Consider the following 24865-nt stretch of genomic DNA (forward strand, 5'->3'; position numbering starts at 1 on the left):
GGTCTTGTAGTTGCAGTTTTGTAGCGTGTGTCTCTTCAGATGGCTTCTTTCACTTAGCAACGTGTGCGTGCGCTTCCTCCACATCTGCTCATGGCTTGAGAGCTGCTTCTCCAGCACTGAGTGCAGTTCCTCTTGCTGTCGCTTCCCCTGTGGAGGAGAGTGCGGCTGCTTCTCAGTGTCTGCGTGTGTCACTAGAGCTGCTGCACACGTCTGCGGGCTTCTGTGCGGACATGCTTTTGTCTCGTTTGGGTAACCCTCCAGAGCTCGGTCGCTGGATCGCTTGCTGAAAGCGGTTCCGTTTTGTCAGGCGTTGCCAAGCTGCTTCCGCTGCACCATCTCACAGTCCCACTGGCAGCGGCTGGGTTCCCAGTGGCTCCCAGCTTTTCAGTTAGTGTTCTGGATTCTGGCTGTTCTCACAGGTGTGTGTTGGCATGACTCGAGCGACTTCTGATGCTGAGTGTGTTTTCATACACCCATTTGCCATCTCTCTGTCTTCCCCGATGAAGTCTCCAGATCTTTTGCCCCTTTTCTCATTGAGTTTTAAACAATCGATAACGTAAAGAGAGAGCCTACAGTTGGGAGAAAATCCTTACCACATGCACCTCAGATAGAGCTCTAATCTCCAGGATATATAAAGAACTCAAAAAATTTAACACCAAAAAACCAAATAACCCAGTCAGTAAATGGGCAGCTAAGGAACTAAACAGACACTTCACAGAAGACATATAGTCAGTTAACAAATATATGATAAAATGATGATCCTCTCCCAATTAGAGATATGCAAATCAGAACTACTCTAATATTTCATCTCACTCCAATCAGAATGGCAATTGTCAAGAATACAAGCAACAATAAATGTTGGCAAGGACGTGGGGGAAAAGGTGCCCTCATACATTGCTGGTGGGACTGCAAATTAGCAACCTTTATGGAAAGCAGTGTGGAGATTCCTCAGAAAACTTGGAATGGAACCACCACTTGACCCAGTTATCCCACTCCTTGCTTCATACCCAAAGGACTTCAAATCAACACACTACAGTGACACAAATCAATGTTTGTAGTAGCTCAACTCACAATAGCTAAAATATGGAACCAACCTAGGTGCCCTTCAACAGATGAATGGATAAAGAAAATGTGATACACACACACACACACACACACACACACACACGATAGAATATTACTCAGCTTTAAAGAAGAATGAAATTCTGGCCTTTGCTGGTAAATGGATGGAGTTAGAGAATGTCATGCTAAGTGAAATAAGCCAAACCCAAAAAACCAAAGGCCAAATGTTTCTCTGATATGTGGAAGCTAATTCACAATAAGAGGGATAGGGAAGAATAGAGTTACTTTATATTAGGTAGAGGGGGGTGAAGGGAGGGGAAGGGGAATGGGGGAAGGAATGATAGTAGAGTGAAACAGACATTATTACCTCATGTTCATGTATGACTGCATGACCATTGTGATCCTGCAATATGTACAGTCAGAAAGATGAGAGCTTATACTCTATTATGTATGATCTATCAAAATGTATAAATTTCTACTGTCATGTACAATTAGTTAGAACAAATAAAAAATTTAATTTAAAAAATTATGTGTTTTAGCAACAGTCCTCTGTCAGGTAAGTCTTTTACAAACATTTTCTCCCAGTCTGTGGCTTATCGTCTCATCTTCTTGACAAATGTATTTTGCAGAATAGATGTGTTTAATTGTAGTGAAGTCCAGCTTGTGAACTCTTTCCTTCCGTGGATCATGCCTTTGGTGTAGTATCAGAACATCTTTGTTGAACCCAAGGTCATCTACATTTTCTCCTACATTATCTTCCTGGAGTTAATTTGTAAGGTCTGTGTCCAAACTCATTTTTTTGCACTGGATATTGAGTGTGCAGTGATGGAACTGCCTCAGGATCAGCAGACTGTCCATGAGTAGAGAATACTTTTTACATTTGTAAAACATTGATTTTTTTTTTTCTTTCTTTTTTTCTAAACTGGGGATTGAACCCAGGGATGCCTTACCACTGAGCTGCATCCCCAACCCTTTTTATTTTTTATTTTTGAGGTAGGGTCTTGCTGAATTGCTGAAGCTGATCTCAAACTTGCCATCCTCCTTCCTCAGCCTCTCTGGGATTACAGGCATGCACCACCATGCCTGACTGGCAGTATTTAAGAAAAGAGAAGATGCAACAGAAATAACACAGGGCCCACAGATCCTAAAACGTGTGTCATCTGACCAACGCCAGTTTGCTCAGCCTCATCTCTTGCCTTTGGTGAAGGTTTGGTCAAGTCGAGCTGTCCATCATGCTGTGTGGTGGGTAGGCAGTGCAGGAGAAAGCTTTTCTGAATACAAGACACAGTCATAAGAAGACTGGACATTGCGTGTACTTTAACTTTGGCACATTGGGAAGGTGTTAAAATAATAACTGAAAGCCAGGCTATTAAAAGCCTCAGAAGTCTTCAAAAGTTGATGGCTGCCCATTTTGTGTGTGTGTGTGTGTGTGTGTGTGCGCGCGCATGCATGCATCCACTGAGGACTGTGTGCTTTACACTTCGACATCCTTGAAGGGCGTGTTTTGGCAAGCCAGTACAGTGTGATACGCCCACCTAATTGATGATCGGCTGATGGGCCCCGATGCTCTGCAAGGCCTTTCTGTGTTGGCAGCGTGCACAGTTGGATGTGGTGGTCACCGAGGCTGGCCCTCTAGGCGGCGACTCTCCACCACAGGTCTGGGCTGGGAGAGGGGTCCAGCCCCCAGAACCGGGCGTGACTGCAGCGGAGGGTGAGGCCGGCGGCCAGCCCTCAGAGGGTCCCTGTGTTGGGCAGTTTTCTTCAACGGAGTTGACGGCTGCTTATTCAGAGAAAGAGCATCTGCTCTTTTCTGTCGGGCTGTCTTCGGGGGAGGTAATGGGGAGGCGCGGTGCCTGGAGTCCGCAGGGCCGAGGGGCGCCAGTGACAGCTACCCCGCCAGGGACCCGGCCCCACCGCGCCGCAGCCCCTGACTGCTCAGGTGCGCGCACTTCTGTTTTCCAGATGAGCAGAACTACGTCCTTCGAGATGCTGAGGCCGAAGTCCTTTTCTCTTTCAGTTTGGAGGAGTCCCTAAAACGAGCGCACGTCTCCCCGCTCTTTAAGGTATGCTGGGAGGAGCCGCCGCCGCGCCCACTGACCTGCGGGTGGGCCTCTCCTGGCTGCCCGCCCAGGGCCTCCCCAGGATGCTGCCGCACCGGGTGGGTCCTCGGGGACATGCAGGATGCCCCTGGGGAACTGCTCCTCACCATGGCCTCTTAAAAACTGATACCAAATCCACTTGGTGGGTTTATTAGAGATGCCGTGTTCTGAGGACGTGTTCATAAATAATTCAGGTGGTAACAGATATTTAAGTTCATTTTTCTGCTTTTAACAAATCTTTGGAGGACATCGCTTATATCCTTCTCAATAAATGTGTATTCAGCTAGAGAAAGTGCTTGAAAAGATTAATTGAAAGTTGCATAAATAATTCAGAACTAAAGATTTTTAAATATTTGTTAGATAGGAGACTTAAAACAGTTGGGAAATTTTTTTTTAATCAAAGAGCTAAGTAAATCAATAAAGATAATCTGCTCTTTGAACTTCTTAAGGAGCCAGCTTAGGAATTAGAAATGTTTGGAATATGGAGTTAGGATGCATCCATGCTTTATACTTAAGTAATCCACTCTTTCTACATGTTTGTTTGGCTTTTTTTCCTAAGAGCAGTTGAAAACAAATTTTTTGTGGTATACATACAATAAGCTTGCTAGAAAGTTAAGTCAGGCATCAATATTATTTCTGACTGTAGTTGAGTCCAAATAATAAAGAGAAAATAAAGACAAGGAGAAGATTGCAGGCCCGAGGTGCTGCAGCCAGTCTGTTGCTCGGCAGGTTACAGGGGATGTGGTTTGGGATTTTATAGAAATTGTGAGCCAGGTGCGGTGGTGTGGTGGTGCCTCCCGTCTCCCCAGCTACTTGGGAGGCTGAGGCAGGAGGATGCAAGTTCAAGCCCATCCCAGGCGACTTAATGAGATCCTGTCTCAAAAAGTAAAAAGAGCTGGGATGTAGGTTGGAGGTGGTGCACCCCTGGGTTCAGTCAGTCCCCAGTGCGTTGTGAAACATACTTATAGTCTTGCCATTCACCGAGCACTCCCTTTCTTTTAGGAACCCAAGATCTGGTTACTTTTGATTATCGTAGGTCATATTTCACATGGAAAAGTGCATAATTGTTCTCAAACTGACATACCTGGGTTTTTGTAGCCCTGTTTAGTGGGGCAGTATAATTTAATAATTTCAGGAAATTCCATGTTTTGTCAAAATCTCAGGGTAGAGTCTATGAAAAATTATATACTCCAAAAATTGAAAGCATTCAAAAAACTGGTATGTATATTTTCATTTTACTTTAAGGCAAAATATTTTTATATCACACCTGGAATCTGCCCAAGCCTTTCAACTATGAAAGCAATTGTGGAATGTGCTGGAGGGAAAGTCCTGTCTAAGCAGCCGTCCTTTCCGGAAGCTCATGGAGCACAGGCAGAACAAGGTGAGTGCGGGGGCTGCCGACCAACGCATCCTGGTGGCGCTCCCCTCTGACGAGCCGCGCCTCCTTCCGCAGAGCCTGTCGGAGATCATCTTGATTTCCTGTGAAAATGACCTTCACTTGTGTGGGGAGTACTTCGCCCGTGGAATAGGTAGGCCTCTGTTCCGCCGGGTGGCATTGGCCGGGGTCGGGGTGCGCGCTGACCCTAACGTGGGTTCTGCTTCCGCAGAGGTGCACAACGCCGAGTTCGTCCTCACTGGAGTGCTCACGCAGACCCTGGACTATGAGTCATATCCTTTTGAAAGAGAGGTGTGTGTGCACGGGCGCCCGCACCTGGCTTTCGCTGCTGTTGGGGTGCCTGGCTTTGCGGATCACCGAGGTCATTTTCAGGTCAGGCACCGCTGACCAGAAAGGACTGTGCTGTCTGGTTTAGGTAGGGTTCAAGTATCTGGCAGTGGACAAAATAGAAATAACTGCAGAAATATAGTCTCTTAGGTGTGCATTTTCTTTTTAGTGACTCTGAATGCAGTGGTGCCGCCAGCCTCCCGCCAAGGCCAGCGTTGACGGGCCATCCTCACGCGGGATGTGTTTCAGGCGGGAGTGCCTAAGCCATGGAGGCCAGGATGAGGCCCGTCCCAAGTCCTTCCTGTGCCCTCCTCTGCCCACTGATGGCACTGATCGCACGTTTGCTCTTCCCCGACAGATCGTAGGGATGTAGTATTATAGAACTTTAAGGTCATGACACTGCAGCCCCCGGGGGCGCTGTTGGGAGAAAGGCACTTTAAGAGGGATTTTGCCTGGGTTCCAGAAGCCAGTGCGGGGTGCGGTGCAGCCTGCTGGTTGGAGTGCTGCTTGGCTCAGAGAGCCCCTCCTCATTAGCACAGGTGAGGTGCACGCTGTCTTCTGGAAGGCACGGCGGGAGTTCCTGAGGGCCGTGAGGGACCTGTTCACTCTGTAGGTACTCCGTGAGCATTGAGCAGTTATGAATGTCCTCTTATGTCTTTTTAAAAACGTAAATGAGTGATTTGTGGGTGTTATCTCAGGGCCTTTTGGATACCTAGAGCCTGAATGTTGCCTGAGAACAGTGTGTGTTCAGGACTGCAGGCACTCGGGACACAGGTGGATCAGGTTTGGGCTTGGGCGTGGGAAATGTGGGCCCCTTAGGGACGCACCCGGGTTATTTTAGTTAAAAGGAGACTCCAGCTGCTACTGAGCCGGGTTGGCATCCGCGGGCAGGCTGAGCAAGCTCCAGTGCTGACTTCAGCCAGAGCCCACCTGTCTGGCCTAGTGAACCCCGTGCGTGTGCGTCAGGGCCTGCAGTCCCTGTGGCTGGGACGTGCAGCAAGGCCAGCTGGTTTGAGTGGGTAAGGAGAGTGCCTTAGCATTCTTACAGCACCTAGCGCTGCTTGACTCGCGTCGAAGGTCTCTGTTTATTGTCGCTCTTTTGCTTGTCTCTGAAAGTTGTTTTCCTCAACGAGCCCACGTATAAATTTAACTGATGACCTGGCCTGCTGCAAACCGGAGCCCAGGGCCCGGGCCGGCTGCCGGCGTGGCGCCCACAGGGCTTCCTTCAGATGTGCTTGTTTCCAGCTGCTTCCTTAGGAACAAGACGAAGAAGCCGGAAAACAAGTGTATTGCATATGCTGCATCTTTTTAAGATGTGTGATTTTATTCTGAGGAAACATAAATTATGTTTTGTACTATATGACTTTATGAGCCCACATTAGGTTTTATGATTCATTTACCAGGTTTTTAAATGTTTTCACAAAACCATATGGAACTTCAGCTACAAAAATAAAGTGATGTAAATAAAGACCTTACTATCTAAATTATGGATGTTAAAGATTTGAAATGTTTTGTACTGCGATTATTTTTATTTCTTATACTCTTTTCTTTTATATTGATATCTTGCCAACATTTTAAATAAATGTACTTTTGAACTTCACTTAGAATCCAGTGACCCTTTGTTGTTCCACATTTTTGTGTAACTTACGCAAGTTGCATCCCACTGGATGCATTTGGAGTAATTTCAAGGCAAAATGTTGACTAGCAAGTTTTCTCCCCGAGAAGTTATTTCTGGTAGGCTGCGCTTCTTCACCAGGTAGTGAGTGTCGGGCCCCTGCCACCCTCCAACTGTCACCAGGCACAGCTCTGTGTGCTCAGAGCCACACGGTGCTGCCTCTGTTCAGACTGCACTGCAGCACCTGCCCGACTGGGCTGTGGTGGAGGGTAGGATGGAGCAGTGGCATGGTGCTCAGGTCACGGTGGCTCTCAGGTCCAGATGTGCAGAACTGCTCTCCTGCACTTGCTCACCAGATGTGCTCCTGAAACCCTGAGCTGGCTTCCGTGACAGTCCCAAGGATTCGTGATCTGCTCGAGGGTTTATTCTTTAATCACACAGTCTCTCCAGTTTTAGTTCCACGACACGGTTCAGAGGGGAGCACACGTCTTAAAAAGTGTTAATGCAGAATGAGCTCCAGCCCTTCCCAGGGCTCCGGCCTGGGCTCCTGCGGGCTGTGTGGAATCATTTCTGCAGATGGAAGGAGACAGCTCTGGGGACATGACCACAGTTTCAATTCTCAAGTAAGGAGCGACATTGACGTCAGGTGCCAGCTTCCCACTGACCCTTGAATTGTGATGGGTTTGTGGTGGCCTGATCAACGTGGGGTACCTCCAGGTCTTGTTAAATATGACTGATGTGTGTTGCTGTCAGCAGAGATGTCACCGAGCAGTTTCAGTGTGTCCTTGCAGCAGCCTGCTGGCGTGTCCCTGGTGTCTACTCCGAGCACCTGTGCGGTGTCCAAGCACCTGGAGCTGCTTATCCAGAGCTGGCCCCTCCTGTCCCTCAGGCGGAGTCCGCTGCTGTGGCACACCTTAGAGTCAGTAGAACCCTGGCAGTGCAGGGGAGTTTCGTAAACAGAGAGAGTTCCCGTTCGTGACATAGTCTGCATGTGTGTCCTATGGCCTAGACCCCGGAAGAAGCTGGGTGTGCCTGGGCGTGCAGGCCCTCTGGGCGGAGCCGTGCTTCTGGCATCTGCAGAGGCGACGGCGGCTGTTGACCAGCTCACGAGCGTGTCTGACTGGTCAGCCCTCTGTGTTCTAGGGCTCCAGGGCTGCCTGCAGCCAGCCGCCTGTGCTACACAACTGTCAGCACTGTTGGTTGAAAGGAGTTACACAAGGACTCCCAGGATAAGGGCTTTCCAGTACATACTTGCTAGGAAGATGGATTAGGTCAGAAAAAGTATAAGGAAGTCTTTCGTTTCACCTTGCTATTACACCTGGCTCAATATCGTCTAATAGATAATGTGAGCCACATATGAAATTAAATTTTAATAGCCACAGTAGTTTATGATTTTAAAATGATTAACCAGCATATCCAAAATATTCTTTTTTTTTTTTTTTTTTTTTTTTGGGTGCTGGGGATCGAACCCAGGGCCTTGTGCTTGCAAGACAAGCACTCTACCAACTGAGCTATCTCCCCAGCCCCCCAAAATATTCTTTAAACTATAAGTAATCGGTATTTTTTTAAAACTATTGAGATATTTTTACACTTTGAATTCCAAGACTTTAAAATCCAGTTTGTACTTCATGCTTAGAATACATCTTAATTGTTTAATTCTCACTGGAAATACTTGATGTATATTTAGATTTCATACCACTTACAGTTGGAAAGGTAGAATTATACAACCAAGTTTTTCAACAATGGAATTAATGTCCATTTTAAATTAATATCAGTGTTAAATAAAATTTTTAAAATTTCTCAGGTGTCTCGTGTCCAGTGAACAGACGTAGCTGGTCGTGTTGGAGCGGAGAGACAGCCATCTAACTGGGCTGTTACTCTGACTTACCTGTTAGTTGCAGTTCAGGGTGGAGGGGTGCGGGTGGCTGCTGAAGGAGGCGCTCCACCCAGAGCCTTCCCAGGATGCTGCTTTGTGTGCAAGGGGCGACTTGCCCTGTGGCCTGCTAGGTCACAAAAGGTGCGCCCGCCCCGCGGGTGCTGGTATCGTGCGGAAGGACCAGCATCCCCGCTCTGGAGACCACAGGCTCATCAGGAAACGCTGGACACACCTGTCTTGATCCTGCAGGTGTTGGCAACCCCAGAAGCATTTGAGCTGCGGTAGCTGCAGAAGGCTTGATGTCCTCTCGCTGTCCCATCAGAAGAGGACGGAGGTGGGGAAAGACGATCGACCCTCTGCTCTGAGCTCGGGCGCTGCACAGTTCCTAGGAAGCTCTCATGTCTTTTACAATGTCCAAGAGAAGTGTGGCCAAGATCTGAGCTTGTAGGAAGTGTGCTCCCACCGAACCTGAGCCCAGCCTGACCCGGGTCTTCCGCCCCACCCCCCACGCCTCTGTTCTTCCCACGGCAGGCTCGGCCCCTGCTGTAGGTAGGACCTTCCTTGCTGCTTCCTCCTCCTGCTCTTCTGCTCGCCCCAGCTGCAGAGCGACCTGGGGCTGCCCTCCCATCGTCTCCGGCTGGGCTCCTGTCCTCCTTGGTTTTAGCCAGGTTGCCTCTGTACTGTTACAGAGCAGTTTTCCTGACAAGATTCTGCTTGTCACAGGCCTGATAAAAAGAAGAGAACCCAAATTTTCCCGCCACTCACTTGGAATCACTTGCTGCTGCAGAAGCTCACCAGGCACATCACGACCTCCCGACCTCACCTGCTGGTCCTCTGCGGAGACCTCCGCTCCTCCCTGCAGGCGTGCCTGTGCGCTAGCCCTTGTGAGGCCTTCCCTGAGCTTTGAAACATTCCCGTTCCGCCTGTCCTGCGCCCTCTCTGATACAGTGTGCTCCTTTGTTTTCAGTCTGTTCCTTCCCTGCATTGATGAAGCCCGGAAGCAGGATCAGACCCTCCTCACCTCTCTGTCTGTGGTAGGTAGGCAGAATTAAGCCCCTGAGGTGTCTGTGCCCCTCCACAGAACCTGTGGCTGCTGTTACCTCTGCAGGTGGGATTAGGGTTAAGGACCCCAAGATGGGGACTTCAGCCTGGATTATTCGGGGGGCACCCAGGCCAATCACAGGAGCCCTTAAAAGTGAACAGGGAGGGTAGAGAAGTGGGGCGGAGAGATGTGAGAGGACACTGCCCGGGAGGGTGCCCCACCTCCAGGAGTGGGGTCAGCCCTGGGTCCAGCCAGCCAGGAAGTGCGGTCTTCTCCCTTCAAATGCAAGCGACCAGCTTCTACCTGCTGCCTGAGCAGAAAGAGGGTTCTCCCCTGGGGCCTCCAGAAAGGATGCAGCCAGTGGACACCCTGGTTCCCGTCCGCAGAGACCCCGCCCAGCTCCTGAGCGCAGAGCTGTCAGGTGACGGGTCTACACTGTTTGAATCCAGGCCCCAATCTGGTGGTTGGTTACGGCAGCAGGAGAAAGGCTGCCCAGATGCTGGTGCAGAGCGTGGCACCGGTACACGTGTGCTCAGTGCGTCGAGCTACAGTTGCCATGGCACAATGAGCCGTTGCGAGTTTGGGGAGGGACGCATTTGGAAGCAGATGGGGGAAGGCAGGGAGGTGAGCCTCATGTTAGTCACCTCGTGACTGGGGAAGAACCCTTGTACCCTTGGGGGAGCCAGAGCCACGGTGCTGATGGCAACAAGCTTGGTAACTGCAGTGGAGGACTTGGTGGTGACAGGTGCTTATGCTAAGTCCATCCTGCAGGAGCTGTCGCATCGGGCCTGGGCACTTTTAAGCAGATGATGGGAGACACCAGTGGACGGGCTGGAGGGGTGGGACAGAGCCGCCGGCCCGGGGAGAGGCCGGCGTCCTCGGGGAATGGCGGACAGGTGTCGTGGCTGCCTGCCTTCAGAAAGCGTGGAGTGCTGGAATCCGGTGTGAGTAGAGGTGGGGTGAACCCTGAGCTGACGAGGCCGGCGCTCGGCCAAGGGCTGGGCACACGCCAGGCCCCTGAGAGCAGGTGTGTTGCGCGGCATCCCTGGAGGAGGGCGGAGCTCAGGTCTGCACAGAGAAGGGATGGCGCTTCCCCAGGCGAATCCAAAGGGCCACAAGCCTGGGTTGGCAGCACGCTGGCACTGCCCGCCTCGGGCCCACAGCACTCCGCTCCAGCTGACCCGGAGCCGGCGCTGACTGCAGAGAAGGCCACGTGGAGGCGGGTGTGATGGGCACCAGCAAGCAAGCCTTGCGTGGGCTTGCGCCAACCCCCGAAGGCTCCTGCTCAAGGAAAGCGTCTGCAGCCCTGCGGCCCGTGAGCTGCGCCACAGCATCCCTGGAACCGCGGTGGCTGTGACCCCCAGGAGCCCCATGGACACTCGCGGGGCAGGACAGTTGGGAGGTCCCCCGAAGCCTTATTCCCAGAGAACTGTCACTGCCCGGGCGCCAGCTCCACAGCAGGCCCCAGTCACGGGTGGAGGAGGTGACTGCTTCACACCACAGCCACCCAGCAGGGGACGCCACCCAGGACAGACGGGCTGCCGTCAGTGACACCTGAAGGGTCTCAGAGGGAGAAGTCCTTGGGGCTCTGGGAGGTTCCGACCCCTCCAGGCAGCAGCGAGCCTTCAGGACGCGGTGACGGCCTGTGGCCCTGGCCCTTACAGGAACTGTCGGCCGTTCCTTGCTGGGTCCCTGCTCCCACTCTCTAAACCGGTGTTCCAGACCTCCGTTCTCGAACTCTAAGGCCAATCCTCTTGTTTTCACCAGCAGTTTCAATTGAGGATGTGGAAACAGCCCGGGCTGCTGTTTGGGGAGCAGGCCTGGGCGGCGGGGTGGCATTGGGCCTCCCTCTGGCAGTGCGCTAGACAGATGTGCCCTGGGGTCGCAGAGCGCAGAGGGGGTGCCCTTCAGAGCTGCAGGTGAGAGGCGAGCGCTCGAGTGGGCGTGCTCCTGTCCCCTTCCCAGGTCCTGGAGACCCAGGCCCTCCACTCCTGCAGCCGGAGCCATGAGTTCCCAGGGTCAGCCCAGCCCTTGCTTCTGAGGCTCTGGGCTTGGCAGTGCCTTGTTCCTGATGCCCTAAGATGACCACAGGGCCTGCAGCTGGGTGCAGGGCACACACGGGGTCAGCAGCCCAGAGCCGACCAATTTGTTTTTCTCCAAGGAAAAATAGTAGGGTATGTTTTGGTTGAAAAGAAGAAATGAAAATTTAACAGTTATGATTTACAGATTTTGTTTCCATGTCAGAAAACCAACTTCAGAATTACTGATATTGGCCCAATCTATGTATTGAGAATAATAAAGGGTAGGGATTTTGCAGGTTTGCTTTATTTTATGTTTTCAAATTCACACCATCCTCCCCTCTCTCTCTGCCCTGTTTATACTAAGAGTTTGTTTCAGGACTAGGATGGAGGAAAGAGGAGGGATAATACTTTTTGTTAGTGCTTTATGTACGTAGTAGTTGGTTCATCCTAACCCACTCATACTGCAAGGAACCCAATGTCAGTGCTCCCTCCTGTCCTCCTTCCCCTCGCCTCCCCTCCCTCTACTCTGCCAGGCTTCCTTTCACTCATCTATTTATTGATATTTGATCGGTGCTCTCTACCTGTGCATAAAGGTGAGTTTCCTGTGGGTTATATATGCACAAAACATGGTTTCCTGAGAATTCACTCTGCATCGCCTCCCCTCCACTCTGCCTCTCAGTCTCCTTCCACATCACTGAGCTTCCCTCTATCTTTCTGTTACCCTCTCCTTCTCTCCCCCTTTTATTTTTTTTTACTCTAGCTTCCACATAGAAGACATTTGCTCTTTGAGTTTCTGAGTTCAATTTATTTTATTTAGCACGATGTTCTCCATTTATATCCCTTGACCAGCAAATGCCATGATTTCATTCCTTTTCATGGCTGAGTCGAACTCCATTGTGTACATATACCACAATTTCTTAATCATTCATCTATTGACGGGCACCTGGGTTGCTCCATAACTCAGCTATTGTGAATCGTGCCGCTGTGAACACTGAGGTGGCTGTGTTGCGCAGTGTGCCAATTTTAGGTCGACACCAGGGAGTGGGTAGCCGGGTCTTGTGACGGTTCCCTCCCTGGTTTGGAAGTGCCCGCCACACTGCTCTAATCATACACGTGAGCCGTTCTGTATGCCCCGCATATAGAATCAGATGGAGTTGACATGCGGTCTTGCTGCAGTCACAGCTCTGCGGGATCCGGCCCCGAGCCTGCTGGGCCTCTGCAGGGCAGAGGGGTCTGGGCATGGGGCAAGGTGCTCAGGCAGCACAGGTCAGCCCTGCTCAGCATGGGGTGTGATACTAGACACACAGCGGCACAGGTGCCATCTCGGAGACTAGTTAGCACACAGGTGCTCCAGTGGGGGTGGAGTCTCCGAAGCACCGATTCCAGGTCAGACACTGAGTTTGGATGAGTTGCCTGTCGTCACTCAGAGCTCATCCCTGCTCCAGCCTCCACGCCACTCACCCAGGAGGCAAGTAGTAACAGTAAGGCCCCGGAGCCCACCATCACAGCAAGCGTGGGCACTGTGAGCTCCTGGGCTGAGCCCAGGCCTCACGTGCCCTGCTGTGTGCCCCCAGTGACAGGTTAAGGTAGGGCCTACAGAGAGGACATCCCAGCACAGTCACAGGGATTCCTGCAGACAAGTGCCGGAGCCACCGTATCTGTGGCAGGTGGGCAGGGCCTCCCCTTTGACTTGTGGAAAGGGACTGAGCAGAAAGTGAGGGGTGATGCCTGCCCAGCCTCCCTGCAGGGCCTCCAGTCTGCCCCAACTGCCTCCCTTACATCAGGGCCTCCATGCCAGCCCTGTCCCCTGCCCATCTGTCCCCAGGCCCTGCTGGCCAGCCTCCCAGCTGTCCTTGCTGGCACAGGAAGCACCTTACAGACGATATCCCTGAATCAAGGCACTTGATGTTCCTGGTCGTTGGCTACGTACAGCAATGGCAGGACTCGTTGAACCACGAAGACACGGGAAGGGTCCAGCAGAGGCCATTGGCCAGCTGGCGAGCACTCCCTCCCTGGTGAAGAGGGCGGAGGTGAAGAGAGCTGCCCCGTGGCTTCCCTCTCCTCTAGCTGTGGCCCAGGCCTCCGTGGACCCTGTCCACTGCTCCGTGATCCGGGAGGCGGGCCCAGGGTCCTGGCTACGCCTCACTGCAGCGGTCTAAAGGTTGTCCAGGGCAGGCGGAGCGGCCAGCAGGCGCGGTGCGTCTGACTTGTGGTAAAAATGCTGAAGCGGCTCCATGCAGGCTTGTGGCAGCCACTGCCCTGGGCTCTCCTCAGTGCAGCCACTGCCCCCAAACCCTCAACCCCACCCAGCAGCAAACGCGTTACTACCAGGCGCGGTAGAAGGCTGAGGCCTGCTCCAGCTGGAGGTGGGCAGCCCTGGTGGACGCGCGTGCCTAGGCAGTTAGTGCTTGGAGGCTGTGTGGTGCCAGGCGTCCCTCCACCCAAGGCTGGCCTGCCTCTGGAAATGCCCAGGTGCCCTGGGACCTTGGGCCTAGAAGTGGAGTGGAGGTGCGGTACTGACGAGCGAGGCTCCGAGGAGAGCGCTGGTTTGACTGGTAAGTTCGCTGCTCGTGTCCTCTGGACAGTCTTCACCCTCTGTGGCTGTTTTCTCGGCCCCTAATAGGCCTAAGGTAAGGTCTGGAGGACACGGGCACAGCCTGATCCCTGAATCCTCTTCCTGGTTCTAAGGAGCCTGCGGAGGGGTTCAATGCACGTCCACACCCCCAGACTCAGGTCAGGCCCCCCGGGGCTCTGCGCCCACCTGGCCAGCCACTCAGCAGTGTCCAGCTCTCAGCGGTGCCCGTGCTGTCCCAAGCCCCTTGTCCCTGGACTCTGGCTCTGCCTGCCTGCTAGGTCACCACTGCACAGGTTGTGGGCAGCTCGAAGTCAGCCAGCTGTGCTCAAGCAAATCCTGGGGTCTGCGAAGGAGAGACTGTGTCCCGGATCCATGTTAACCCCACCCAGCACCCCGGCGTGTGGCTTTTCAGGGCATCTTGAAGTAACTAAGGTAAAGGTGGTCGCATGGAGGGCCCGGAGCCAGCCTGACTGGCATCCTTTCAGGAGGAGGTCAGGACACAGAGGCCCACAGGGACGACCATGTGGGCACAGGGAAGACAGCAACTGCATGTCAACAAGAGTGGGCTCAGGAGCAGCCACGCCTTGACCTTGGACTCCCACCTGCAGGACTAGGAGCAGATTCTGTGACGCCAGCCCCAGGTGTGGCTCTGCTATGACCACAACAAGACAAGGCCGGTGAACACAGTGGCCTCATTGACCCGGCTGCTGCCCACCGGGCCCTTTGGCTCATGGTGTCCTGCAGGTCCCTGGGCCCAGTGAGGCCTTGTGCTCTGTCTCCTGGGTTCCCTGCCATGGTTTCACCTCTGGTGCCAGGTAGGCACCCTGGGCCATCGCCACAGCTGTGAGCGGACTCGCCTTTCACCTGGGTGTGTGGTGCTCAAGCGCCTGGGAAGTTGACGGTGACGAAACAGCCAAGTTGCTGCCCTCCTGGTTCTGCAGGTGGGGAGCACAGGCCTCAGGAAGGCACCCCAGTCCCCAGCTCTGCACCCACCCCCTGCAGAGGTGCTGCTTAGGGCAGGCCTGTCCTCCAAAGCCTGTCCAAGCGCCCTCCGACCTGACCCCCCTACCCTATCTCTCCTGGCTCCTACCCGTGTGTTCTCCTGGGGGCTCCTCGTGGCTTTCTGCCGTCCCTCGGGAGGGCTCCTGTGGGCTCCTGCAGGCTGCTGCCTTCCTTGCTCTGCCACCCAGCCTGCCCTGCTCACAGTGCTGAGTGGGCTGCCTGAGCCCCTGGGCCAGAGCACGGCCTTTGCTGCCACCTGCTGGTGACTCTCAAATAGCAGGCTGGGAGGGCTTTCCCGCACCTACGCTGGACAGCTCCCCAGGCACCGCCCTCCTGACCAGCTCCAGGGAAGTGGGCGGCTGGCAGCAGCACACTTCAGCAGAGCCCCACTGGAGACCCACCTGAGGCTTCCTGCCTCTTGGCCATCTGTGACTCAAGACGGTAAGATCAGACTGATTTTCTCCTCCCGTGTCCAGGGCCCCAGAAGTCACTGAGCCTCACCTGTGCCCAGGTTTCCAGGCCCCAAGCCAGACCAGACCAAGGTCCAAGCAGAGGCAGGCACATCAGCTTCGGGAGAGAGGCACTGAACTGCCCGCAGCACCAAGGCCAGTCCTGCCCTGCCTGGCCACGGGCTGGCCTCTACCACCTGCTGACTGGATGCTGGGCCAGGATCACTGTGGGGCTGCCGACTGTGTACACTTCGGCATAGATAGTCCGTCCACAGCCATCTGCATCTGTCCGTCATGGAAGCGTCTGCCTTCTACCCACTCCAAATGAACACTGCTGGCAAATACCCCAACCACCGGGCATCCCAAACACAGCTTTACAGAGCGCAGCCCTGAGGCCGTGAGAACCAGTGCTGAGCTTAAGTATTGGGTGTTCATGACCATCCACCAAGGCAGGTGTGTGGGCTCAGGTGTTTGATAAAGGGCGGCTTTTGGTAAACCAGAATGCAGATCAGGCAAATCGCACGTGACTCCCTGACCTGCAGTCGTCCTGGCAGCTGTGTGGCCCAGCCCTGGGACTCCCAGGTCACCAGAAGCACCCTTCCCTGGTCTGGGAGTGTTTTCTGCTGCTCTGCATGAAGAGGGGTTGCATCTTCATAAAGCCTTTGTCAACCCAGGGAAAGAGGGGGGAAAGTAGGTTGGCAACTTGGGAACATGCTGTTCTGGTGACTGTCACCCCCACCTCGGGAATCTGGGAGACAGGAAGCTGAATGTGGAGGAGCTGGACTGGGTGGGAGCTGAGGGCTTCCCGGGTGTCAGGTCCTGTGCGAGGAGGGCACAAGTGGCCAGGGAAGGAGGAGGGGGCTGGCCCGTTCCCTGGTTCTGAGGGCGGTGTCTCTGGAGTCTCTCCTGTCTCCACTCTTCCCACACAGCCTGGGACCTTCCGAGGTTCCCAGGCATTAATTTCATTGAGCCTTCACACCAGGTTCACCTGCACCATCCAGGCAGGTGGCATTACCTTGCTTTCCTGAGAGAAGCATGACCCAGGGTCACGTGGACACAGCAGGGACCAGGGATAGGGCTGGTGGAGCCCCGCACGCCTGCCCAGCATGCCTCCCTTACAGCACTCGTTGGCCTCCCTCCCCTGACACCATGCCCCCTGGTGGGCAGGGGGTCACTAAGACAGGCTTCCTGGAGGGATTGGCACAGCCCAGGAAGGAAGAGCACCCCAGGAATCTGCAGTGCTCAGAACTGAGTCTGTTGCCCAACCTTCTCTGTCTCATCCTGTTGGTTGGAGGCTGTTTCCATGACTGTTGGAGTTTGTCCTGTTTTTCCTCCAAAAATGATCTGAACCAGTCGACAAGTTCAAAGGAGGGGTCTCCAGTGTCCTCGGAAATAGAATGTGTGACATTCCAACTCCCTGGGACTTGTGCCCGCTTCCCTGCTGATTTACCTGGTGCAGGGACCTACTGTGTGTCTTGTGCTGAGGGAAGCCACACATCCCTGCTTCCAAAGGCCAGGGGCTTGTCCTGGAGACAGGCATTTGGGAGGGATTCCTCTCGGCAAACACGCTTTTCCACAGCTGGGGTTTGACATCCTCTCCGCCTGTTCTCTGGCGGCTTAGGAAGGCCCCACCTCTGAGGCTGGGCCCCTCAGCCCGAGGGCGATGCGGGCTCTCCTGCAGCCAGTTGGCCTCCCTCTGCTCACGGGATTCCATCTCCCAGGCTGGTCACCCCACGCTCTTGTGAAGACTTTTGCAAAGTGGCGGCATTAGCTGGAGATCTCTGCTAAGTCAGGCAGGGGTGAGTGGCTGACAGGTGACTGGAGAACTCAGAGACTTGCCATCGTGCTCCTGGCCTGCAGTTGGTTAAGGACAAGAAGCAGTATAGAGCTGACAGCCCACCACGGCCAGTCTCTCAGAGAATCATGCACGTCGCTGATTCTGGGGCACACAGATTTCAGTGCCGCTGAGGAAATGCAATTAGCAAGCACGCGAATGTCATTACGTGCAGACCGAGCAAGTGCCGGGGGGTGACGTTGAGAAAGCAAGGCCTGATGATAGGATCGAGGCCTTTGCTCCACACTGCAGATAAGGGCCAGCTCAGCCTGGGCTGCTAGGAGATTAGCATCAGCTGGTCGCTCAGATTCCATTATCTGATATTGAGCCACTGTCCTGCTGGCCGTTTCCTAAGACTGAAAGCAAAGGCCTCTGCTGGCCCTTGTGACCCCCACGGACACAGGAGAAGCTGGGGCTGCAGGCAAGGGGGGCAGGTTCTCGAATGGGTCCCTTGGCCTCATGTGAGCTCCCATGCTTTCTGAGGATGACTGGGGGTCCCTCTGTCACCTGCACCCGGAATCTGAGAACTCAGGGAGAGGGACCACCTTGGGCAAGTGAGGGGCACACGAATTGGTCTGGGGTCTCTTGAGATTTCTGGGTCGAGACCCTTTTCTGTTATGTGTCTGGGAATCACGTAAGCAGACAGGGTAGCTCATCTGGGAAGCTGTGTGACCCTGGGGTGCAGAGGGAAGCCCCTGGCCCCCCAGGCCTAACAGGTGGGGGCTGGCTTTTATTTTTAAACCTTTGTAGCATAGTTGCAGACTGGTGAGTATTAAAGCCAGAACAACCAGAAAGCACCTTTCCAAAGAGTTCCCCAGAGAGCCAGGTCCAGGGGTCGGGAGAAAAGGCGCAGGCGTGGGAGCAAAGGCTTTGTGCGGAGGCTGGGGCCCCTCAAGGCTTGCCCCCACCAGTGCAGCAAAGGGGGCACCACATGCCTTTGCAATCCCCGAACAAATAGGGACAGGAAATGTATCAGTCCACTCCTTTTTCAATTTATGAAACACGAAGGACCCTTAGCAAGCCCAGCAGCACATTATGAGTGTGCACAGCACAGAGGGCCCCAAATGTGGCCTGCAAACCTTTCCCTCATTCCACCAGTTCATCAACACCTGAGGCAGACGAGCCAGCAGGATGAGACACTTCTGCAGAGACGCCACGGCAAACTAAGCCAGCAGCCTCCACGTGGCCGCGGCGCCTCTGCCCTCCGGTGAGCACTGCAGCCCGGGCTTGCTCAGGGCAGGGCCGCACGCAGCACGAACTCGGGGGGGGGGAAGCAGTTTCCCTCCCAACAGAAACCAGTCCAGGTGCCCCCCAGGGGAGTTGGAGGCTCTGGGTGCCCTCAGCCCCCACTGGGCCCACACGGGCCATTCCTGGTCATAAGTGCCCTCTGGTCTTGTTGGCCTGAGTTTCCCCATAAGCCTGTGAGCCCCGGTGGAAAAGCAGGTCTCATTTCCTTGTTTCTGGTTCTTACTGTCGTGCTTCGCTCCAGCAGGCTTCAACACACACCTGCAGAACAAAGGAGGAGTGAGTGGAGTTTTCCTGCAGTGGAAAACGGGGAGGTTCACCTGCAGAGCGCAGGGGTGCCCAGCCCTAAGGGGGAGCAGGCTGCCACTGCTTGGATAGCTGGACCAGAGAGCGAGGTCAGGGAAGCCTGTCAGACCAGCCAGGAGGGACGTCAAGGGAAGAAGTGGCTGGAAATGTGGCCTGGGGGTGAGGCAGAGCTGAGGAGTCCACAGGCGCACCCTGCGGCCCCGAGCCCTGGCTGGCCTCTTCTGGTGTGTAGGGAGCCCTCCTGCCTCTGAGCGCACAGCGGGCCTGAGGATGGTCCCTGGCACCTCTGCAGTGTCTACCAAGGAGGAAAGTGGGAGACTGGGCAGTCTGAGGACAAGAAAAGAAACAGCTTGCGGATGCAGATTCCACTGCTGAGGGCAGGGCAGAGCAGGGGCAGCTGTGACCTGAGCAGAGGACCTGTGACCACCAAGGGTCAGGAGGGCCCTCCAAGGGAGGTGGATCACCAGGGCACACCTTTGAGGTTTATGTTCTGTCCCTGGTGAGCGGAGCTTTGTCTGCTTCCGGGTGGCCAGTCCTGAACTGCTTCCCCTACCACACTCTCCCACCATGATGTCATCTCAGGTCCAGAGCAATGGAGGCTGCTGTCTGTGGACTGGCCTCTGAAACTGTGAGCCAAAATAAACTTCCTCCTCTAATTGTTCTTGTCGGGTCTTCTGGTCACAGTGGTGAAAAAAACCACTAAAACAGAAATTTATATGCGGCATCTAAGATAGCCTCATGGAAGCAGAGGGTAGAATGGGGTCACCAGAGACTGGGAGCTGGGGACGTGGGGGCTGTGTCCAATAGGCCTAGAGCGTCAGTCATTAAACCAGTCAGTTCCGGGGACTGGCAGCACAGCATTGTGCCTGTACGTAATAGCAGTAATAATAACAAAGAAGAGTGCCATGCTCAGGAGCTCATGGCTCAGAGCACTAGGCTCAGGACTGGCTGGGTCCTGGCCACGCTGCTCCATGCTGCTCAAAGCTGGTTCCCATGCTTCAGTGGGACCAGAGCAGTGGGCAGGCCCCACCTGTCCCGTTGTTGTAGCGGAGGTTGGTCACCAGGGGGCGCCTGGAGCAGGGGAAAGTTGTTAACTGAGCAGGTGAACATGGGGGCCCACAGGTCCACTGTGCATGGGGGGTTCTGGGGCCACGGTCACTGTTAGGGCTTAGGGAAATGGTTTAATTTCTATTTTAATCCAAAGTAAAAAGCAATCAAAGCTTAGGTGAAAGCCTATGTTTTAAACGACACGCTGTCACTCCCACATCAGTGACGATATTCATCGTCCTGCCAATGCAGTTACGAATGTGATTTCAACAGTTCTCATGGAGGAAGGGGTCTGTGAAGGTGACCAGGAGCCCGGGCCCAGGCCTAGTCCGGAGGCTGCCCACTGCCTGGCTGACCTGGGCCAGCCCCTCAGCCCTCAGCCCTGACGTCTGTTCCCAGGTGGAGGGTGGTGCTGGCCAGGCCCTCCCGCCCGAGTTCGGGGACCGTGCCACAGGAGTGCCGTGCGCGCCTCGAGCCCGCCCAGGCTGCTGCTCTCGCAGCCCTCAGAGCACTGGTTCTGCGGGGGCTTGTTTCTCTCCCACAGATGGTATTTCCAGATAACACAGGACACACAGTGATTTCAGAACATCAGATAAACACAAATTACTTTTCAGTATAAATATGTCCTATATATTACACGAGACACAATTATGCTAAAGTTATTAGCTGTTTATCTTAAGGGCACTTTTAAGTTGTAAAGTCCGGCGGCCATATACCCCTAGAGGACATCTCACGGTAAGTGGAGACGTTTTTACTGTCATGACGTGGGCTGGGGTAAGGTGTGACTGCATCAGGCAGTGGAGCCAGACAGCTGTCAGCATTCCACAGGACACAGCTCAGCTGCCCGTGGTGCTGAGGTGGAGGAACCTGCCCTGGAGCGGAAGCCACTGTCGTCCTCGGCACTTAGAACAGACAAAAGCAAATTCCATCCACACTGCTCTCTCCTCTGAGGCAAGAGAGGTCCAAGGCCCCTTCCAGCGCTCCCAGCCTGTGACCGAACTCAAGGCCCAGGGAGACACAGCCAACCATGCTCTTGTCCCAAAACACCTCCACTGAAGCATCTAGAGTCATTCTGACCAAGTATCTGCTGTGGCGAGCCACACTGACACGCAGGTGGCCCTCCAGAGTACCTGCCTGTGTGTACTGAATCGCCCTGTGCCCGAGGGCCCATGTGAGGAGTCAGAGCTGCTGGTGGTCTCCGAGTGGGCAGCACTGAAGGTCCAAGGGAGGAGCACAGGTGAGCACTCTGACCAGGGAGAGCTGGCAGGTCGGAGGACACGAGGTCACATGGGCTCCAGGCTCCTTGTGGTACTACATGGTGGGGGCACCACAGGGAAGGGCTGGGGCAGCTCGGGGCCTGCAGGGACTGGGCCTCCTGATCTGCAGAGTATCAGTGTGGTTTTCCCTCTGTCCAGTTCTCAGACCTGCTGCTTCTTGTCTGACCCCCCGTGAACCCACCCCAGGACCCTGGCTCCTCTCTGGCAGCTTGGCAGGCAGCTCCGACACCAGCCGGCTGCCCCAGCCCTGTTGGGCTCTCCTGGATGAGCTCTGTGGCCTGCTGTCCTGCGGCCTGCAGGACAGTGAGGCAGCTCAGCTTGGTGGGGCACTGCATCGCAGCCCTGAAGACCTAGTGAGGGGCATTATCTTCGCTTTCTTTCTGTAGCTGCTCATCTGGAGCAAAACAGCAGGCTCGGCTCTGCAGGAGGAGGGCGGCAAGTGGCCTACAGCGGTGACACCGTGGGAGGGGCAGAGCCAGAGCTCCAGACTCCTTGAGGCCCCTGCTCAGAGCCACACAGGGCGCCCGCCTGGGACCAGCTGGAGCCGCCTGGCTGCTGAGAGCTGGGTCGGAATGAGAGGGCGGTGGCTCTTCTTCAGCACTGTCCTCCCAGCCCGCTACCTCTCCGCCCGCTTCCCTGGTGAGTAGCCCTGCCAAAGTCCCGACCCCCAGCACCTCCAGACATGACCTTAAGTGGAGACGAGGCTGTGCAGATTCAGTTAGTGAGACCCTGGAGGGTGGGCGCTAATCCAGTATGACTGGTGTCCTTCTATAAAGAGGAAACGTGGACACAGACGCCCTCTCAGGGAAGCACCATGGGAAGATTGGCACGGTCGGCAGCCCAGAATCTGGAGAGAGGCCAGGACAAAGACTTCCCTACTGGCTCGGAGGGACCTTGGGCATCCAACCTGTAAACACCTAGGACAATGAGCTTGAGTCCTGCGGCTGCCCACTTGGAGGCACTTAGCCAGGCTGGCTGCACTCGCTGTTATGAATCGTGCACTGGACGTCCACCGAGATGAAATGCCAGCACCTGGTGCAACCAGCCCACACCAGGGCCCAGCCCCTCCCTCCCTGCGGAGGAGAGGGGAGCAAGGGAAGAGGAAGGGATGGGTAGGAGAGACAGAAGAGAGAGGCGAGAGATAGGAAGGAAAAGCGCGCAGGGAGCGCAGGAGTCCCTCCCGGCAGAGGAGCCGCCCTGCCCTGGGCTGTGGTCAGACTTTACAGAGTCCAACCTGGAAGCAGCCGACTCGTGCCCGAGCAAGGGACTAGACAACTGAAGAAATATCTGCAGGGTCTGCGGCGGAGTGCCAGCGGCCGTGGAAGGTTCCGGTACTTATGAAGCCTGATGGATCCCGCATGAGCCAGCGGCGGGCACAGCAGGACACCCTGTCCCGGTGCCTGGAGACTTGGTGCTACTCCCCACTGCTCGACTTCCTTTGTGGTGCCCGGTCGGTCCGCTGCCTGGCACCGAGCTCAGTGCCGCTCACGGGGCTCCTGCCCCAGCAAGAGCTCATTCACTCCTTCCCTGGCCCGGCTCCTCCAGCAACCAGGGTTGGCTTTGGGTTGGGGTTCAGGGCTTGGAAACCAGAGGTTTTAGCTGCCCCAGACACTCAGTGTCCCTTCCCCAGGCTTCTAGAAGTCCACTCACCAACTACCCTGTGTTAGCCCCAGGAGAACGGCACCTGGCCGCAGCCCCCACGGCTGCTGATTGACAGAGACGCAGAGGGGACAGTGATGGTGGGCCCCAGCCCTGCTTGCCGGGACACTGGGCTGCCGGCGCCTCAGGGGGAGCGTGTACACCAGGGGCACCGGCAGACACCCCCGGCCGGGGCCCTTTCTCTCCCTCCCTCTCTCCTTGCTCTTCCTTGCAGACAGGGGTCTACCAGCACACCCGAGCAGGTCCCCAGCGCCCACGTCAACACGGGCTGCTGCCCAGAGGAAGCGGCAGGGGATTGGTCCGTCTCGGTCCTCCGGCGGTGAGCACCTGTCCCAGTGAGGATTCTCACCTCTAGACGGGCTTCCATCAACAGGGCACCTGGAGAAGCACACATCTGCCGGCACTCTGAGCCATCAAGTGCCGCAGGTGATGTGTGGACCTGGCGAGCAGGCACCCATCTGCACACCAGGAGCCCAACCAGCCAGTGCCTCTACCTCAGAACGGTGAGGAATGGACTCCCGTGTAAGCACCGTCTGTGGTGTTTGGTTAAGGCAGCAGGGCTGGGACACCAGCAAAGGCAGAGCCCGTGGAAGCCACTGTGAGGCCCGCTACAGCAAGGGAGCCGCCGTCACCGCCATCACAGCGCTGGGCGGAGCCTCCAGGCCGGCAGTGCAGTGGCCAGCCTCGGGGGGTGCAGGCCCCGTGCCCTGGCAGAGGTGGCCCGGAGGCTGGAGGTGGGACCTGCGGCGAGGTCGCTAGGGGTGTGCATGAGGGTCTAGCTGGTCCCAGATCCAGGGAGGGAGGCTGTCAGCGTCCTACCGAGTTCTGGCTGTGGTGGACTGACGGCTGCAGGCTGTGACGCGTCCCAGTCAGGGGTGGGTCAGGGTTGCCATGTGCATTGTGGCCTGGCCATCACTGGTTACACGTCCAGTCCCTGGCCAGGCTCCCATTGGTCCTCTTGGGATGCTCCTAAGGACCGGTGCCACATGCCTAGGAGGAAGGCTGGGGAGGTCTGTCTGAGGATGTCCCCCTGGACTCTCTTGGGCACTGGGGTTTTTCATTGCTGAAGGCAACCCTGTCCCTTAGCAAAATCATAGCTTCTGGAGTTGTTGGGCCAGGCAGGAGGGCACGCGGCATGTTTTCAGGACAGTGGGGATAAAGGTCCCCACTTACACACCTGTGTGAACGTGGCGGCCTGAGTCCCGGGCAGGCCCTGAGGAACGTCCGTGTGTTAGGACACGGTCCCCGCACTGGGTCCTGAGGAGCCTGGATGCTCCGAGTATTTTATTATTAAAGATATTGTATGGCTGATTTAAAAGAAGTAAAACAGCTTTCTACAGTGTGGTCTGTGACCAGCTTGAATGCAGAGAGAAAGCCAGCCTGGGAGATGTCAGGTCCCAGATGAGGAGGCACAGTGGCCACAGCTATGGGTCCCAGCAAGGCCACTCTGGCACCTCCCAAAGCCACTCTCGAGCTGGGGAAGGCAGAGGGTCTTCCAGGTGGGAACCAGGGGAGTACTCGAGTTGTGGACAGCGTCTGCTCTCAGGGCCTTTCCTGTCTCCTCATCCTGGCCCCAGAGGTTTCCAAAGTGGAAAAACGCATCTTCTCTGTGAACCTTCATCTCCTGTCCCCACAGGAAGGCTCCACCCAGGAGGATGGACAGAGAGGTGAACTGGGCATAGGTCAGGGTGACCCCAGATGAGCCACTAGACCCCCAGGCCCTGTTGGTCCGATTTTTAAAAATCTCTTGCTGCTTTTGAGTATTGATCAAGAAAGCCTGCCAGAGTCAGCTAACCTGGCTGAATGACAAGGGTCTCTGTGTGATGCAGGGTGTCCATGTCATCAATTTCTCTGCTTCCAGGCTGGGCCTTGTTTACACCAGACACTTGAATTAACAATAAAACAAATGGATGAATTTCCAACATGGAGCCGTTCTTGAACTCTGTAGCGTGTTATGCCGTGAACTCAAGTGAGAACCTGTCTTACTTGGTGTTTGGGGACAGCTGTGTGTCTCAACCCTGCACCTGTGCAGA

The 24865-nt window shown here is 55.1% G+C and overlaps 1 protein-coding gene across 1 annotated transcript in view; it reads left to right on the forward strand.

Annotated features, from left to right (window-relative positions):
* Paxip1 (PAX interacting protein 1) overlaps positions 1–6484 on the forward strand; it is a 45886-nt gene extending 39402 nt beyond the window's left edge. The window contains 6 exon segments of the mRNA XM_047560939.1: positions 3025–3125; positions 4407–4508; positions 4510–4542; positions 4615–4690; positions 4769–4829; positions 6023–6484. Coding sequence (XP_047416895.1) covers positions 3025–3125; positions 4407–4508; positions 4510–4542; positions 4615–4690; positions 4769–4829; positions 6023–6038 — 389 coding nt within the window. The 3' untranslated portion in view covers positions 6039–6484.
* Positions 6485–24865: the final 18381 nt, after the last annotated feature.

This window comes from Sciurus carolinensis, chromosome 8, assembly GCF_902686445.1.
Source record: "Sciurus carolinensis chromosome 8, mSciCar1.2, whole genome shotgun sequence".
NCBI lineage: Eukaryota > Metazoa > Chordata > Mammalia > Rodentia > Sciuridae > Sciurus > Sciurus carolinensis.